Genomic DNA, 15,785 nt, shown 5'->3' on the forward strand with positions numbered 1-15,785 from the left:
ATGCTACGTTCACCGACTGCCATAGAACCTAACAAGAACGCTCCCGAGTGAGCCGCGGTGATTTTGACGTCACCGCTTTCGTGACGCCGGGCTTGGCAATAGAAATTTTGGTCGAAGTAGCGTGACGTCATGAAGTGGAGTGTAGAGGCCTGCTATCTCAGAGGCGCTGCTGGTTATGCACTGTGAAGAAAACACTTGGTTTCTGAGCGTGGGGTGTAGGTTGAAAACTCACTACCACCAACGTTTTTCCCCTTTTGAATTTATTGCTTTTTCTCTGCATTAATTTCTTTATAGCGACTATCAAGGCGATGCTAGAACGTAGGCGAGAGCTTGTGCGGGTAATAGAGGCTTCGGAGAGTGAGGGTGACGTGGCGTCGTGACGATGCCCTCTCCCCTCATGCAACGCCTGGTGCACCAGTATGGCAGCAGCTGTACCCTTTTGTCCGCTCTGCTCTGTCGAGGCACGTGCACCCGGGAGTTTTATAGTTTTATAAGGACCAGAGATTGCAAGGTAAAGCCGTATTTCTCTTGTGCCTGTGAATGTCACTTGAAATAAAGACGGGAGTTCAAACTTGGCATTGCGAAATTTCCAGTACACTTGTAATTTTCAGTTTACCCATGTTCATCATGGCTAATAGGCGCCGGACATGCACAAAATGAGCGCCAGTTTTAATGCGCAGGTCCGGCGCCTATTAAAAGCAGGTTATACTAGTGTAGCGGTGGCCACTGTGGCTCAGCGCCTCAAGAAGTCGGTTTCGAGAGGGACGGACGTGATTACAGAAAGCAGTAGTAGCAAAAAAAGAGTAGTAGCTATTCCGTATATTCACTCAGTGTCGCACAGGCTTAAAAAAGTTGCAAGTAGATATGATGTTAATGTTGCTTTCACTGCTCCCAATAAGTTGGTAAGATGTGTGCTGCCGTACAGAATAAAAAGGAGCGGGTAAAAGGCAAAAAACGAACAGATAATTGTCCAGTGAAGCACAATAAGAACAACAGTTTTACTGACTGTCGTATGGGTGTGGTGTATAAAATTCCCCTTAGCTGGGGCCAGTTCTAGGTAGGGCAAACGGGACGGTGTATCAATCAGAGGCTAATGGAACATAAAAGGTCGTTAACCGGTGGGTCGCCTTCTAATCTTTCGCTATATTGCCGAGATTGTAACTGCACGCCAGAGTTAGATGAATGCGCGATATTGTACAGGCATAAGAATGAAGATACGCGTCTTATGGTAGAGGCATGGCATATCTTTAATGGTGGAAGTGCGTGCGTGAGTCAACCTTCGATTACTTTACATAAGGAAGAGATTAAGTGTCTTAACAGTTATCTCTCATGTAGACCGGCACGTGTACCCGACTGACACGTGGTGTTACCATTCCTGAGCATGCACAGATGAGTTTTGTGTCTTTTCCTTTTTCGCCTCAGTGCTCCCTTCAGTTGATAGTCGGCGTTCGTGTTGTCCACTTCTCTACTCTTGTGTCCTGTCTGCACGCCTCACTTCTTTTTTCGTAAGCCTTAATGACCATCGGTTATCTTCGCTCCTCATTACATGTCCTTCCCATGCCCATTTCTTTTTCTTGATTTCAACTAGCATGTAATTAATTCGCGTTTGTTCCCTCTCCCAATCGGCCCTTTTCTTATCCCTTAACGTTACTCCTATCATTCTTCTTTCCATAGCTCGTTGCGTCGTGCTCAATTTAAGTAGAACCCTCTTAGTAAGCCTCCAGCTTTCTGCCCCGTACGTGAGTACTGGTAAGACACATCTGTTATACACTTTTCTCTTGAGGGATAATGGCAACCTGCTGTTCATGATCTGAGAATGCCTGCCAAACGCATCCCAGCCCATTCGTATTCTTCTGATTATTTCAGTCTCATGATCCGGATCCGCAGTCACTACCTGTCCTAAGTAGATGTATTCCTTTACGACTTCCAGTGCCTCGCTACCTATCGTAAACTGCGTTTCTCTTCCGAGACTGTTAAAGATTACTTTGGTTTTCTGCAGATTAATTTTTAGACCCACCCTTCTGCTTTGCCTATCCAGGTCAGTGAGCATGCATTGCAATTGGTCCCCTGAGTTACTAAACAAGGCAATATCATCAGCAAATCGCAAGTTACTAACCTATTCTCCATTAACTCTTATCCCCAGTTCTTCTCAATCCAGGTCTCTGAATACTTCCTGTAAACACGCTGTGAATAGCATTGGAGAGATGGTATCTCCCTGCCTGACACCTTTCTTTATTGGGATTTTGTTGATTTCTTTATGGAGGACTACGGTGGCTGTGGAGCCGCTGTAGACATTTTTCAGTATTTTTACATACAGCTCGTCTATACCATGATTCCGTAATGCCTCCATGACTGCTGAGGTTTCGACTGAATCAAACGCTTTCTCGTAATCAATGAAAGCTATATATAGGGTTTGGTTATATTCCGCACATTTCTCTATCATCTGATTGATAGTGTGAATATGGTCTATTGTTGAGCAGCCTTTACGGAATCCAGCCTGGTCGTTTGATTGAAAGAAGTCTAAGGTGTTCTTGATTCTATTTGCGATTACCTTAGTGAATACTTTGTAGGCAACGGACACTAAGCTGATCGGTTTATAATTTTTCGACTCCTTGACGTCTGCTTTCTTATGGATTAGGGTTATGTTAGCGTTCTTCCAAGATTCCGGTACGCTCGAAGTCATGAGGCATTACGTATAGAGGGTGGCGAGTTTTTCTAGAACAATCTGCCCACCATTCAACAAATCTGCTGTTACCTAATCCTCCCCAGCTGCTTTCCCCCTTTGCAAAGCTCCTAAGGCTTTCTTTACTTCTTCCGGCGTTACTTGTGGGATTTCAAATTCCTCTATGCTATTCTCTCTTCCATTATCCATCACGCATGTTACCGACGAGGAAATTCAGTTTTTTCGGTGACCCTGTGGTCCCTATACTTTTGCTCACGGGTGTACGTGATGTGGCTTCGAAACCGACGAGAATTAAGGAGCCGTTTAGCGTACAGGCGGCGTATTTCTCGCTCAGTGGGCGAGGTGATGCTTTCGCATCAATAAAAGCGTGCGGAATGGAGCAATAATGAAACAGGGCAGCTTGAGGCTAGAGTAATTATGACGTGGCGTGTAAAATGTGGAAAGGAAGTAATGGCGCCGGCGCTAGGCGTTGGCAATCTCCATTCTGTGCTTAAATTTGTTTATCGTGTCAGGGTTGGAAGTTCACCAAAGATCGGTCCGCCAGTTCGCTTTTAGAATTCACGGTAAAGCCACAAATGAGGCAGTGCAGGGTGACATCGATTAAGCCTCTTTTGAAGTCGGACAAGGGCAGAATAACAAATTAGAGTTCTGCCGCGTGTGAAGAATTGCGTATGCTGTACTTACAGAGATTAGGCACATTTTGTCCTACGTTGGGGATTTCGGACACGCTTAATACAGCACAAAAGGAACATTGAGGATTCTTCTTGCTTGTGGATATGGAAAATCGCGGCGCTGTTGAAGCACGCTTCGCACGTACTGGTGCCGTGCATGAGTAAAGGTCATTCGGCCAACCGCGTTGCATTTTTTGAAATGCGTCTCAAAACGCGTGCAGGTGGAAGCCGCCGGCCGTCTTGTCCAACCTCTCGGTGGCAGACTGGAAGAAGGTGGGCGTGCCCATAGAGACAGATGGCACATGGAGCCGCTGTACCGTGTTCGACATGCCCGACGACCCCGAGAGGCGGAAGCCGGTGCGCTGCCGAGACTGGGACTACGAAGACCATGGCGTCTCGTCCATCGTGTGTCGCTGGAACCTGGTGTGCCAGAGGCACTGGTTGGTCTCCATGGCCGTAACCGTGGACACGCTGGGTGCCTTCGTGTCGCCCCCTCTCGCCGGACAGCTGGCCGACGTGGTCGGGCGGCGTCCCGTCGTCCTGGCGTTGGCCCTGTGCTTCGTGCTGGCCGTCGTCGCAGGCCAACTGGCCGGCTCGTTCAACCTGTACCTGTTGTCGGCGCTGGTCGCCTCGGGTGGCTGGAGCAGCGCGTTTGCCGTCGCCTTCGTGCTCCTCTTCGAAGTGACCGCTTCCCACTACCAGACCTTGTTTGGCACGACGGCGATCGTGCTCGGAGCCGTAATGGCCAGCCTGTTGTCCGTCGCGTTGGACGGACTCCCGTTGCTGCCGGCTCAGCTGATCGGGCCGGCGCCTGCCGGCTGCCTGCTTCTCGTGTGCGCGGCGACGCTCTCGTTCGAGTCCCCGCGCTGGCTGCTCGCCGTGTGGAACGTCCAGGAGGCCTAGCTGCTAGTCCTGCGCGCCGCCGACAGGAACCGGCAGTCGCGCGAGGCGGCTCTGCAGGCGCTCGGCAAGGCCACAGAATCCATGAAGCTGCTGAGGCAGAACGCGGCGACTTGCGGTGCGGCCACGCTGCTTGACCTGGTCGCCTCGTACCCGCTGCGCCTGCGCGCCGCGATCGTGCTCGGCATATCGTTCTCGCTGGTGCTCACCTGGCAGGCGCTGAGGCTCAACGTGGGCTATCCGGAGCACAAGTTGTCCAGGAGACTCGGCCTGGTCCTGTTCTGGCCCGTCTGCTTTCTGACGTACCAGGGCATGACCAGTGTGGGCAGGCTTCGAATGTTATGCGTGCTCATGTTACTCCTTGAGCTGGCCTGCTGCCTCCTTGGTGTGCTCCAAGCCGTCGAACCCCGCGGAGTGGCCTCGACGCTGCTGATGCTGGCGAACATATGCGTCTCTATTGCGCTCGCCGTCAACTTTCTGTGCGTGGCAGAGCTCTTCCCGACCGTGGTGCGGTCGCTAGCGTTCGGCGGTGCCACCTCGGCGGGTCGCCTCGGAGCGTCTGTCGCGCCTGCGCTGGCTTCGTTCACTCACCGCTACGGCAGGGAAGACTTAGTCCACGTCCTGCTCGGCGCGATGGTATTTGCGAGCACGCTGTTGATGATGAGCCTCCAGGAAATCTTCTCTTCCCGGCCTACCGACACTCTCCGGGACGTGGAAGTCCAGTCGCTCAGAAAGCTGCGCAGGTCTTCTAGGATGAGTCGGAGACAGCACTCTTCGCCTAGCCCAGCTATGCGGTAGACGAAACAGCTCGCACATACGCAGCATGCTTGGAAAGGCGCCATGCAGTTACTTCCGATTATTTCTGCGGCTCCTTGTTTTATTGACATACAGCTTTACATTGCGCCATTTCTTGTCTTAATGTCCTTATAGTGCGCCACCTTTACCGCACTACGCAGCTTGTAAGCTGCGCTGAGATAAGTCTAGTTGCATACTCTGTGCATAATGGTCGCGTTTTCTGTTGCTATCTATTGTCATATTCAAGTAATTGTTGTCCGTTCAAAAGCCATTTTTTTCGTAATCTAAGCTGCCTATCCCGCTGTATGGTTTGCATGTGCCTTGCCAGTGGCCCTTGTCGTGCAAAACAGGCTTTTCGGCGACTCGAAAGTTCGCTTTCCCCCTATGTTTCCCTGTCCTTAGAATGGGTACCATAAGATGGCTCAAACAATGATCAATTCTTAATCTTGAATTGCGTCCGCGTGCACTGTGTCTGTACGGCTATTGCGCACAATCCACCTGATTATTTCGCCAATTGTCTAGGGATAGTACCACCGCCTTGTTTCGGACAACACTGGAACGTGTAATATAAAGAAATAGACGTTCCAGAACTTCTCTTTTCGTTCGAATCGTGCAATCTGTGCTACTTTTTTTTTATTTTCAGGTGACAATGCGTGGACTCGAGCGAGCTTGTTAATACTATAAAAAAATGGACCACGCGTCCGCGTCTTTCGGTACAAATGACTTCCAAGAACGAAAGAGTTGTAATATTCCACGTGTAATAGCCACTGGGATGTGCCATGACACGACACAGCCCAGTGGCTGCCTCGTAGCAAAGGCGTATTTGCCATTTTACGGTCTTGTGTCTATGAGGGAAATGTATAGTGTCCTACCCAGCTTTGCCTGTCCGTGAGTGGTGGCTTCTCTGCAGAGGGCATGCGATGTATCATGTCGGAGAGAGAGAGAATAAACATTTTTATGGGGTGAATGCAGCTTTGGAGAGGCGTCCTCATTCCAGAATGCCTTGAGCTCGGGCTGCGTCCTGGGCCCTCGCAATCAGCCGTTGCTGATCCTTGAGGTCGGAGCTGGCCAAGGCTCTCTCCCAAAGCTTGTTGGTGTTGTAAGGGCTCGAATGCTTTAATGGCGCCGTTCTACAACGCCTACTATGTACCTGAGGGACCCGGGCTCTGCGCAGAAGCGGCATTGCGGAGAGAATTGCGCAGGGGCTATGAGGTGATTTCTGGTTGGGTGGGGGAATGTATTAACCTGTAGAGCTCGGATGAATCGCTCCTGCTCTGCAGGTAACCCGCAGAACATATGCCCCACTTGTGTGGGGGTGCATATGTTCTGCGGGTTAGCCTGTATTGTTGTATGATGTCTTGGTACGAGACTAGAGGGTGCATGCGCTCGGGTTCAGATTCCTCGGCGTCGGCTCGGTGGGTAAAATCTCGAGCCACGTGGTTGGCGACCTCGTTGCCAGGATTGCCGTGGTGAGCTGACCCCCAGATTATCATGACTGACCTCGTTGGCGGCTTTTGATTGATGATCTGGAGCGTAGTGGTACGAATTCTGCCGCTAGCAAAGTTGCGGCCCGCCTGTTGTGAGTCGGTCACTATGACTTCAACCTCTATTTGGGAGAGAGAAAGAGAAGAAACTTTACTATAAAGTGAAAGGATTTATGTGGTTGGGGCCCTTAGTCAAGGGCCCCAATGGCTGTCGCTGCCGCTCGTGCTCGTCGTATCAGGGCCAGCCAGACCAGAGGCTCGGAGCGACGGAGGATCGCCTCCCACTGCGCATATGTTGGTTGGGGGGATTGTAGAAGAGGGATATCCTTAGGTGGTTTTTGGCACTCAATCGTGACGTGGAACGTCGTCGGCGGTGCACCGCACCCTGGGCAGGTGGTGGGGTATAAGGTTGGGGAGATCTTGCTGAGAAAGAGGAGGTTCGGATATGAGTTGGTTTGAAGCCGTCTCAGGGATACGGCTTCATCCCGGGAGAAGGATTTGGGAGGAGCGTGATATCGCAAGCGCCTTAGTCTGTAAAAGTCTAGAGTGTCCCGGTATGGGTTGGGCAAATTCTGGGAGGCTTGATATGGGTTGCTCGCCTCACTGCCAGGTGCCCGGCAGGTTAGCTCTCGGGCAGCCGCATGAGCGTGGTTATTGCCCGACAGTGAGGTATGAGCAGGTGTCATAATCAGCCTGATGCGTGGTACTGAGAGATCTGGAATGGCGGGGAGCTTACGTGTGCTGGTGAAAGCGCGATTGGCTTCCTGAGGTATATGACCCCTGAGGTAGGCTCGACATGCGTCTTGTGAGTCTGTAATGATGATGTGGTCGTGTTTTGGCGATCTTTTCATGTGACCGACGATGTGGTTGAAAGCGAGTGCTATGGCCAACGTCTCCCCTGTTAGCGTAGCCTCGGTTTCGACGCTACACGAGGTGACGATATTACCGTGTTCGTGCGACACCACCGACACTTCTTTCTTTGTTTCTGGTCGCAAGAGCATAGTGGGCAGCGTCGGTATAATAGGCGGTGCCCTCCGGCTGGGCATTGATGAGTTTCCGAAGGTATCTAACACGTGCATCCCGGCGACCATTATGATGCTCTGGATGCATATTGCGCGGTATGGGCGCTATGGTGAGTAAGGTTCGGATGTTTGATGGGACTGGGACATGCTCTCGCGTAGAGGGTGAATGCTGTGGGTAGCCCAGCCGTGAGAGCAAATGCCTGCCTGTAGGGGTCAGTCTCAATCGCTCCAGTTGTGCCATTCTGCGCGCTTCGATGTGTTCCTCGATGGTATTGTGTAGCCCGAGAGCAAGTAGTCGTTCCGTGGAAGCATATACAGGAATTCCTAGTGCTTGTTTAACGGCTCTTCTACTTGTGCTTATACGGTTGGTCTGAGAGAGCGTCAGGTTGTGGTATGGGAGGTGATAGGTTAGCCGGCTGATAATGCATGCCTTGACCAACCGCAGCATATCGGCTTCTTTGAGTCCTGAGCGGCGGTTACTAACGCGCCTCATCATACCGATGATTTGCTCGCACTGTCGACCAAGGAGATCTACCGTAAAGTGAGCTTTGGCATTGGATTGTAGGTGATAACCAAGGATTCGGACCCTTTGTGCGAACGCGAGGGCTGTGGCCGCTTCCTCAGCTTGGAGGGGATTGTTTCCTGTGAGCGAAATGCTGCTCCAATGTTCTTTCTTGACGACTACGGTGGCTGTTGTGGCTGCGCGTCTGGGGTAAGGCCCCGCGTCTGTGTAGGCTGTAGAGGGTAAAGTACCGTATCGCTTTTGTATGACCAGGGCCCGGGTCTCCCTTCGCTCTGCGTGGTGCACTGGATGCATATTGCGAGGTAGAGGACGTACGGTGATGTTGCACAGTATGGCATGGGGTAAGTTCACAGTCTGAGGCGGCGGATGGCTCAGAGGGGCAGAGAGCCCCAGGCGTAAGAGGATGGACGTCCCCGCTTCCGTAACCGCTAGCCTTATTCGCTGACTAGATAAATGTGCCTCCATCAGCTCTTCGGTCGTGTTGTGCACACCTAGTCGTAGTAGGCGTTCTGTAGACGCACTGATTGGCAGGCCCATCGCCTACTTATATGCCTTTCTGATTATTGTGTTGATTTTCTTGAGTTCCGTCGCGTTGAGTAGTGCGTATGGAATTGCGTAAGTTATTCGAGACACCACGAAGGCATGGGCAAGCCGAAGCGTGTCCGCCTCTCCCATGCCTCTTGTTTGTTATTCGCCGGATCATGTGCGTAACTTCGGCTGTCGTATTCTTAAGCTTTTGAATTAATATCGTATTGGTGCGACCCGACTAGAAAACCATTAGCAATATCTTTACGCTCTGACACGGAACGATGGTGTGTCCCTCCATTTGTATGTTGATATTGGGCAAGTCGGATGTGTGCTTCTTTCGCGGGGAGACCAGGAGTAGCTCCGACTTTTGGGGGGCGCAGCTGAGCCGGCATGACTTAGCAAAGTCGCTCACCACGTCTGCAGCTTCCTGCAAGCGGTTCTCCATTTCCACGATGGACCCTGTGGACGACCAGATGGTAATGTCGTCGGCATATAGGCCATGCCGGATCCCTGGGATGTTATCGAGTAGCGGCGGTAGGCCTATTATGGCGATATTGAAAAGGAGAGCTGATAACACTGCGCCCTGTGGTGTGCTGTGCCCGCCCAGTAGGAAGGGCTTTGTGGCTTTGTCCCCGACCTTTAGGACGGCTTTTCTATCTGAGAGGAAATCTCTGATATAGGAGTACGTCCTGTCCCCACAGCCCAGCGCGTTTAGCCTCTGTAAGATTGCTGTATGCTTGACGTTATCGAAAGACCCTTTGAGATCTAAGGCGAGGATAGCCGTGGGGGAGTCGCGTGTCGCTGGTACAATCACCTCCTCTTTCAGCTGAAGTAGGATGTCTTGAGTTGAGAGGGTTGGACGGAATCCTATCATCGTTGTGGGAAGTTTCCCAGAGTCCTCCAGGAATGGTTGTAGCCGGTTGAGAACGATGTGCTCTAGGAGCTTTCCTACACACGAAGTGAGGGAGATCGGTCGTAGGTTCTCAATTGCTGGTGGCTTGCCTGGCTTCGGTATCAGATGAACCTCGGCTATTTTCCAGTCCTCGGGAAGGTTTCCTTCCCTCCATACTTCGTTAAGATAAGCGGTAAGCTCTAGTAGCGGGGGGCTGTCAAGATTGACAAGTGCCTTATCGGTAATTTGGTCCATTCCCGGTGCTCTGTGGCGTCCCGAGCTTGTTATCGCCGCTGTTATTTCATGTAGAGGAATGTCCTCATCTAGGAGCTCGTTAGGGGTGCCGGTGTAGGGTGGCAGATGCTCCGATGGCTGCGTGGGGATGTACTGGGCTTTGAGAGTCAAAAGGAGGTCCGCCTCATTTCCTGGAATTTGGTGGATTAGTCGGGCCATATTGTGGTGGGATTTCGTTTTGCTATTGGCCGGGTTGACTAAATACCTCAATAACTTCCACGTCTTGGAAGTACTCTCAAGCTGTTACAGAGGAATAGCCAGTTTTCTCGGCATAGCATGGTAGCGTATTCCGCAGCCTCTTGTGTGAGTTCACTCGCCGTGGTTGCTCAGTGGCTATGGTGTTAGGCTGCTGAGCAAGAGGTCGCGGGATCGAATCCCGGTCACGGCGGCCAATTTTTCGATGGGGGCGAAAACACCCGTGTACTTAGATTTAGGTGCACGTTAAAGAACCCTAGATGGTCCAAATTTCCGGAGTCCTCCACTACGGCGTGCCTCATAATCAGAAAGCGGTTTTGGCCCGTAAAACCACATAATTTTTTGCGTGAGCAGTGCGATTGGCCTCTTGCGCTTGCGATTTAATATTTGCCTTTTCCAACGCTTCAGCAGGCTACTCCGGGTTTCCCACATGTGGGACGAGCGAGCGTCGATGCTCGGAGTGGTGGTGGATGTTTCAATAATTTTGGTGTGCGCCTTCACGTCCTGGTGAAGCTGAGTGATTCAGTCCTTAATTGACTGAAGCTGTTGGCTCTGTTCGTTTGTACCTCTTTGTTCTCTTATCTCCCGCAGCTTGGTCCAATCCGTGAGGCGAGCTGTGCCTATCCTGGCTTTGTATTCGAGCCCATGGAGAGTGGTGGCTAGTAGCGCGTGGTCACTGCCTAGGTACTGCTCCAGATTGGTCCAGCAAGCTTGGGGGATACTTCTGGTAAGGGTTAAGTCAGGGTTCGTGTCTCTTTGAACATTTGTGCCGAGCCTCGTGCTGTTCCTTGGATCGTTGACGAGTGTGAGATCCATGTCCTCAATAACTTTGTGAAGCAGGTTTACTCTGGGGTTGGTGTATGTATAACCCTAGAGGGGGTGGGCTGCATTGAAGTTGCCCACTATTAGAAGCGGATGGTTGCCTGCTGCATGCGTGGCTTGCTCCAAAACCTGTTTGAGATTTGATTTGTTTTGTTCACCAGGAACTTCGCGATTCCTGGCTTGCTAACAAGAAGCAACTAAAGGACCATGGACACGTGTTTTTCTGTGAAAATATGACACGGCTATCACGTGCTCTTTTATCAAAGACGAAGGAATGGGCCCAGACCTCAGGATACGCATACGTTTGGCACTCAAACGGTAAAGTTTTGGTGCGAAAAAGGAGCGGTGACCGAGCTGTTGTCATACGCGGCGAGGAGGATCTGGCCAGTCTTACAGCCTCGAAGTGATGGCGGCATACGTGACAGCAATACATGCGTTATGTTTACTAAACCACAATGGCGACCCTGGAATTCCAATTTCCTGGGGATCTGGCGTCGTTAAGGAACCAATGTCCGCTTTCAATATTTCATTTTAATGTGCGAAGTTTGAGAAATAAGTTTGATGAAGTCAGTTTGTATCTGTCTGAGCTGCAACACTGCTTCGACTTGCTTTGCTTTAGTGAAACGTGATTTACATCAGAGGATGAATGCGCTTCTATTTCTGGATATGACTGTACCTCTGTTTATCGAACGAAAAAACGAGGAGGAGGAATTGCTATTTATGTCCGTTCTGGTTTATCGTACAGTATAATCCCCGAGCTCAAGATTGTTAACGAATGCTATGAATGTATTGGTCTTCAGTGCATGAACACTTTGATTTCGCTAGTGTACCGCCCGCCATCTGGATCCATGTGTAAGTTTTTAGAATTTACTGAAAAATTATTAGAACTCAGCATCGAACTTAAACTCGAAACAATAGTAATGGGCGATTTTAATATAGATGCTTGCCAAGACAACTTAGAATATACGCGTTTTCAGGAAACTTTTGAATCATACGGGTGTTCAAATGTCATCAACGTGCCTACTCGCATCACACCTACAAGCCAGACAACACTTGACCTCTGTGTGACGAGTTTTTCTCCTGAATATGTAAGAGCAGGAGTCCTGATGTGCGATCTTTAGTGATCACTTGCCTATATACTGTCTAGTACCTCATAGACAGCCATCCAATATACGCCCTGAAAGCTTAAAAAGAATTTATTCAGAACAAAGTGTTCAGAAATTTGTTGAACTAGTCTCTGGTTATCGGTGGGACGAAGTGACCGCGGAAACTGATGTAAACAAGGCTTACGAAGTTTTTGTATCTACCTTCGCGTTCTTATACAACAGATGTTTTCCACTTAAGAAGTTTAAAAAACACAACAAAGCTAGAAAGCCTTGGATAACTCGTGACCTCTATAACAGAATAAAATGCCGTAGTAAGCTCTTCCAAATTTTTTTGAGTAGCAGAAGTGAAGATGACTTTCGGTCTTTCAAGTCTGAGCGTAACAAACTAAATTCTGATATTAAACGCTCTAAACAAGAATATTACGCGAACAAGTTTTTTGCTATCATGGGAAATTCAAATCTCATGTGGAAAGCAATCAATGAAGTAATTAACAAAGGCGCTATCGCAAGACAAGTTGCATTTCAGCATAGTGAATTGTCAGATATTGAGGTTGCAAATACTTTTAATTCTCATGTTATTGATGCTGGTGCGCTCTCACAAAATGATACACCGGTCTCTTGCACGGAATATATATTAAATCGATGTTCTTCTACGGTGTTCTTGGCGCCTACTGAGCAGCACGAGATACAGACCATAATCTTATCGTTGAAAGACAGTTGTGCTTCAGGTGAAGATGATATAAAAGTGAAGCCGTTGAAAGCCGTCAGTGAAATTGTAAGCACGCCTCTTGCACATATCTGTAACTTAATTCTTTCTAACGGTGTGTTTCCAGATAAGATGAAGCTAGCCAGAGTGACTGTCATTCATAAAAGTGGCCCAGTTAACGACATGAATAACTACAGGCCAATATCCGTTCTTTCTGTCTTCGCGAAAATTGCTGAACATGTAATTAATAGAAGACTTTGTGAGTTTCTAAACACGTATAAAATAATATCTCAGGAGCAATATGGTTTCTGTAAGGCTAAATCTTCAGAAACCGCTTTACTTGAAATAAAGGAACAAATCCTTGACAACATAGAAAACCGAATATTAACTCTAGGTATCTTTCTAGATTTTAGGAAGGCCTTCGATTGCGTGCAACATGATGTCCTTTTGAAAAAGCTACCTCTTTATGGAATTCGTGGTGTCGCATTATCCTTAATAAAAAGCTATCTTACCTCTAGAACACAGTACAAAACAATAAATGGAGTTAGTTCCGAAATTCAGTACATTAAGTACGGCGTGTCCCAAGGATCCGTCTTGGGGCCTGTATTATTTTTGCTCTATATTAATGATATTGTCAATATTCAAGGCTGTTCCAATATTATATTATACGCGGATGATACTAACGTGTTTTTCTCAGGAAGGGAAATAGGAAATCTTTTTGAGCAAGCTAACATCTGGTTACAGCAACTAAGCTTATGGCTAAATGCGAATAAACTCCAATTAAACATAACTAAAACTAAGTATCTAGTGTTTAAATCAAAAGGAACAATAATCCACCCTCACCTAACACTCCAATTTCAGAAGGTCAACCTCGAACTGGCACCAACAGCCAGATTTTTAGGAATTACATTCCATGAAAATATGTCCTGGTCACCGCACGTAGATGTTCTTAGAAAAAATATTGCTCGTGCTGTCGGTGTGCTAAATAGGTTGCGATATTTGCTACCGATAAATGTGAAGCGTAATGTTTGCAACGCGCTTATACATTCTCGATTAACTTATTGTTTTCTAGTTTGGTCAACCACTACACAAACTAACCTAAAATCAATTCAAACACTCCAAAACCGCGCACTGCGCGCGATAGGTAACTTAGAACGTACTGATACCACTAAACCATACTATAACAAATATAAAATATTAACAGTATCAAAACTGCACACTTACAAATTATTGCTCGAATTTTCACGGCAATTCTGGGAAGACAAATGTTCCTTCCAAAGTAAATACTATGGCAAAACGACAAGCTATAACCTCAGAAAAACTCTGATAGGAAAACCACGTTGCAGAACACAATACGGAGAACAAAAACTAGCAGTTCAACTTCCTAACCTTCTAAACGACTACCCCGTGGTATTGGACCTGCTAAATTCTGGAATTTCAAAGCAAAACTTTAAGAAAACGGTAAAAGAATTGTTACTATCTGAAGACTAATAGAAATGTTCAACTTCAGGTATAGAAAATTTTGTACATGTTTCTTGTTGTTGTTTTTAGAAAACTGTGTAAACTTTAACCTTCCAGCTACAGGTATAAAAAATTTCGTACATGCTTCTTTTTTTCCTGTTGTTGTTGCGCTTCAATTTTTTAGAAAACTGTATAAACTTTAACATTTTTTCTTTCTTCTTACGTGAATTGTGTACTCAAGTGTTGAAAATGTGTACTATAATTTCATGTGTGACCTCCTGAAAGCCTGCCACTGCCATGTTGCTGCCAATGTACGGGTGGCACGGCCTAGTCAGGCAAATGTTTGCCTTTAGCCGTGTCCCCTAAGACAATCTGTTCATTGTCTTAAATAAATCAATAAAGAAAGAAAGAAAGAAATGACGTGCTTTTCGACCGACAGTAGACGTTTAGAACAAACAAGGGACCCTTCTTCTTTGTTGCCTGTGGGGATAATTTCGAGCAGAATGGCAAGTGGTTCGGATTGTTGGAGATGGTGTTAAACGGCCACTAGCCTCTTAGTGACCAGGGTGTGAAGGCTGTCACCTGTATCGGTGCCATACGTAACGTATCCACCTAGGTGGACGTGTGTGTTCGCTTCTTGCAGTGCGATGATTTCATGTGGTCTTGTTGATGTAGCGATGTATTGTATCAGTGATCCATACTTGTTCTTGTAGCGCCGGCAATTCTACTGCCACGGCGTGGTTCCGCCTGGGGAGCGCCCCGGCTTACTGCATATATGTTGAGAAGGAGCCATCTTGGTTATTAAGGGATGGTGATGCGTGCACAAGATGGGGTTCTGGGGAGCCTAGAGACTCTGGCAAATCTGGTAGGGTCTGATCAGCTGTTTTCTTGGGCCGCCGGCTATGACGAGCTTCCAGTGCTAGTATGCGTTCCTCTAGACTCATGATGCGTTCCGCCACCTGAGTGTTAGAGTGTTGTTGTTTAGTTGCGAATTGTTGTTGTACGGCTGTAAATTGTTGTTGCATAGTAGCTTGTAGGGAAGTCTGAAGGCTGTGAATGGCCTTTGCTTCTACCTCCTTTACCTTCTGGAGGGTGGCATACTGGACGGGTATGACTCCCTGCGGAGCGGTGGGCTGTGCGGTTGCTCGCCGAGGTGTCGAATTTGAAGTGACTGTGTGCGCTGGCTGCTCTTCCCGTTTCCGGTTCTCCGGGGGTGGGGTTGAATTGTTTTGTCTATGGGTAGCGCTTTTTCTTCCGATCAGTTCATCTTTAAGTGCTACGAATTCTGCGTACGCAAGTCGTTTCTGCTTTGAGTGTTGCGTTCGCTTCAGTCAGACGCCTAACGTGGGCGTGAGCCTGTGCCAGCTCTGTGTCAACAGGGGGGGGGGGGGGGAGAGCTTTGGGAAAAACAACCTGTGCCCAGCTCACCCTCGGCGCGACCTGCGCTGCTCCCTTGCTTCTCCTGCTGCCGCTTGTGGAACGACCACGGCTCGAGGTCCTGCCATGGGAAGGCGTCCGTCGTCACGATGAGGTCCTGCGCCTGGAACCGGAACTGGAACGCGGCGTGGGACTGCTCCTCTCCTTCCGGCCAGTAAAAACGTTCTTGAGCCCGGTAGAGCGTACGTGTCGAACCAAGATGACCGGAAGTGTGGTCATGGTGCATGGAGTATAGAACTTGGTTGCGAAGGTTCTTGGGGAGAACT

At 48.7% G+C, this 15,785-nt stretch overlaps 1 protein-coding gene across 1 annotated transcript; it reads left to right on the forward strand.

Annotated features, from left to right (window-relative positions):
- The first annotated feature begins 382 nt into the window (after positions 1-382).
- On the forward strand, positions 383-5,052 carry LOC142575057 (solute carrier family 22 member 15-like). Its single transcript, XM_075684021.1, has 3 exons — positions 383-417; positions 3,576-4,187; positions 4,284-5,052. The coding sequence occupies exons 1-3, from the start codon at positions 383-385 to the stop codon at positions 5,050-5,052; spliced, it is 1,416 nt and encodes a 471-aa protein (XP_075540136.1).
- The last annotated feature ends 10,733 nt before the right edge of the window (positions 5,053-15,785 follow it).

This window comes from Dermacentor variabilis, chromosome 3 (assembly GCF_050947875.1).
Source record: "Dermacentor variabilis isolate Ectoservices chromosome 3, ASM5094787v1, whole genome shotgun sequence".
In the NCBI taxonomy this organism is placed as follows: domain Eukaryota; kingdom Metazoa; phylum Arthropoda; class Arachnida; order Ixodida; family Ixodidae; genus Dermacentor; species Dermacentor variabilis.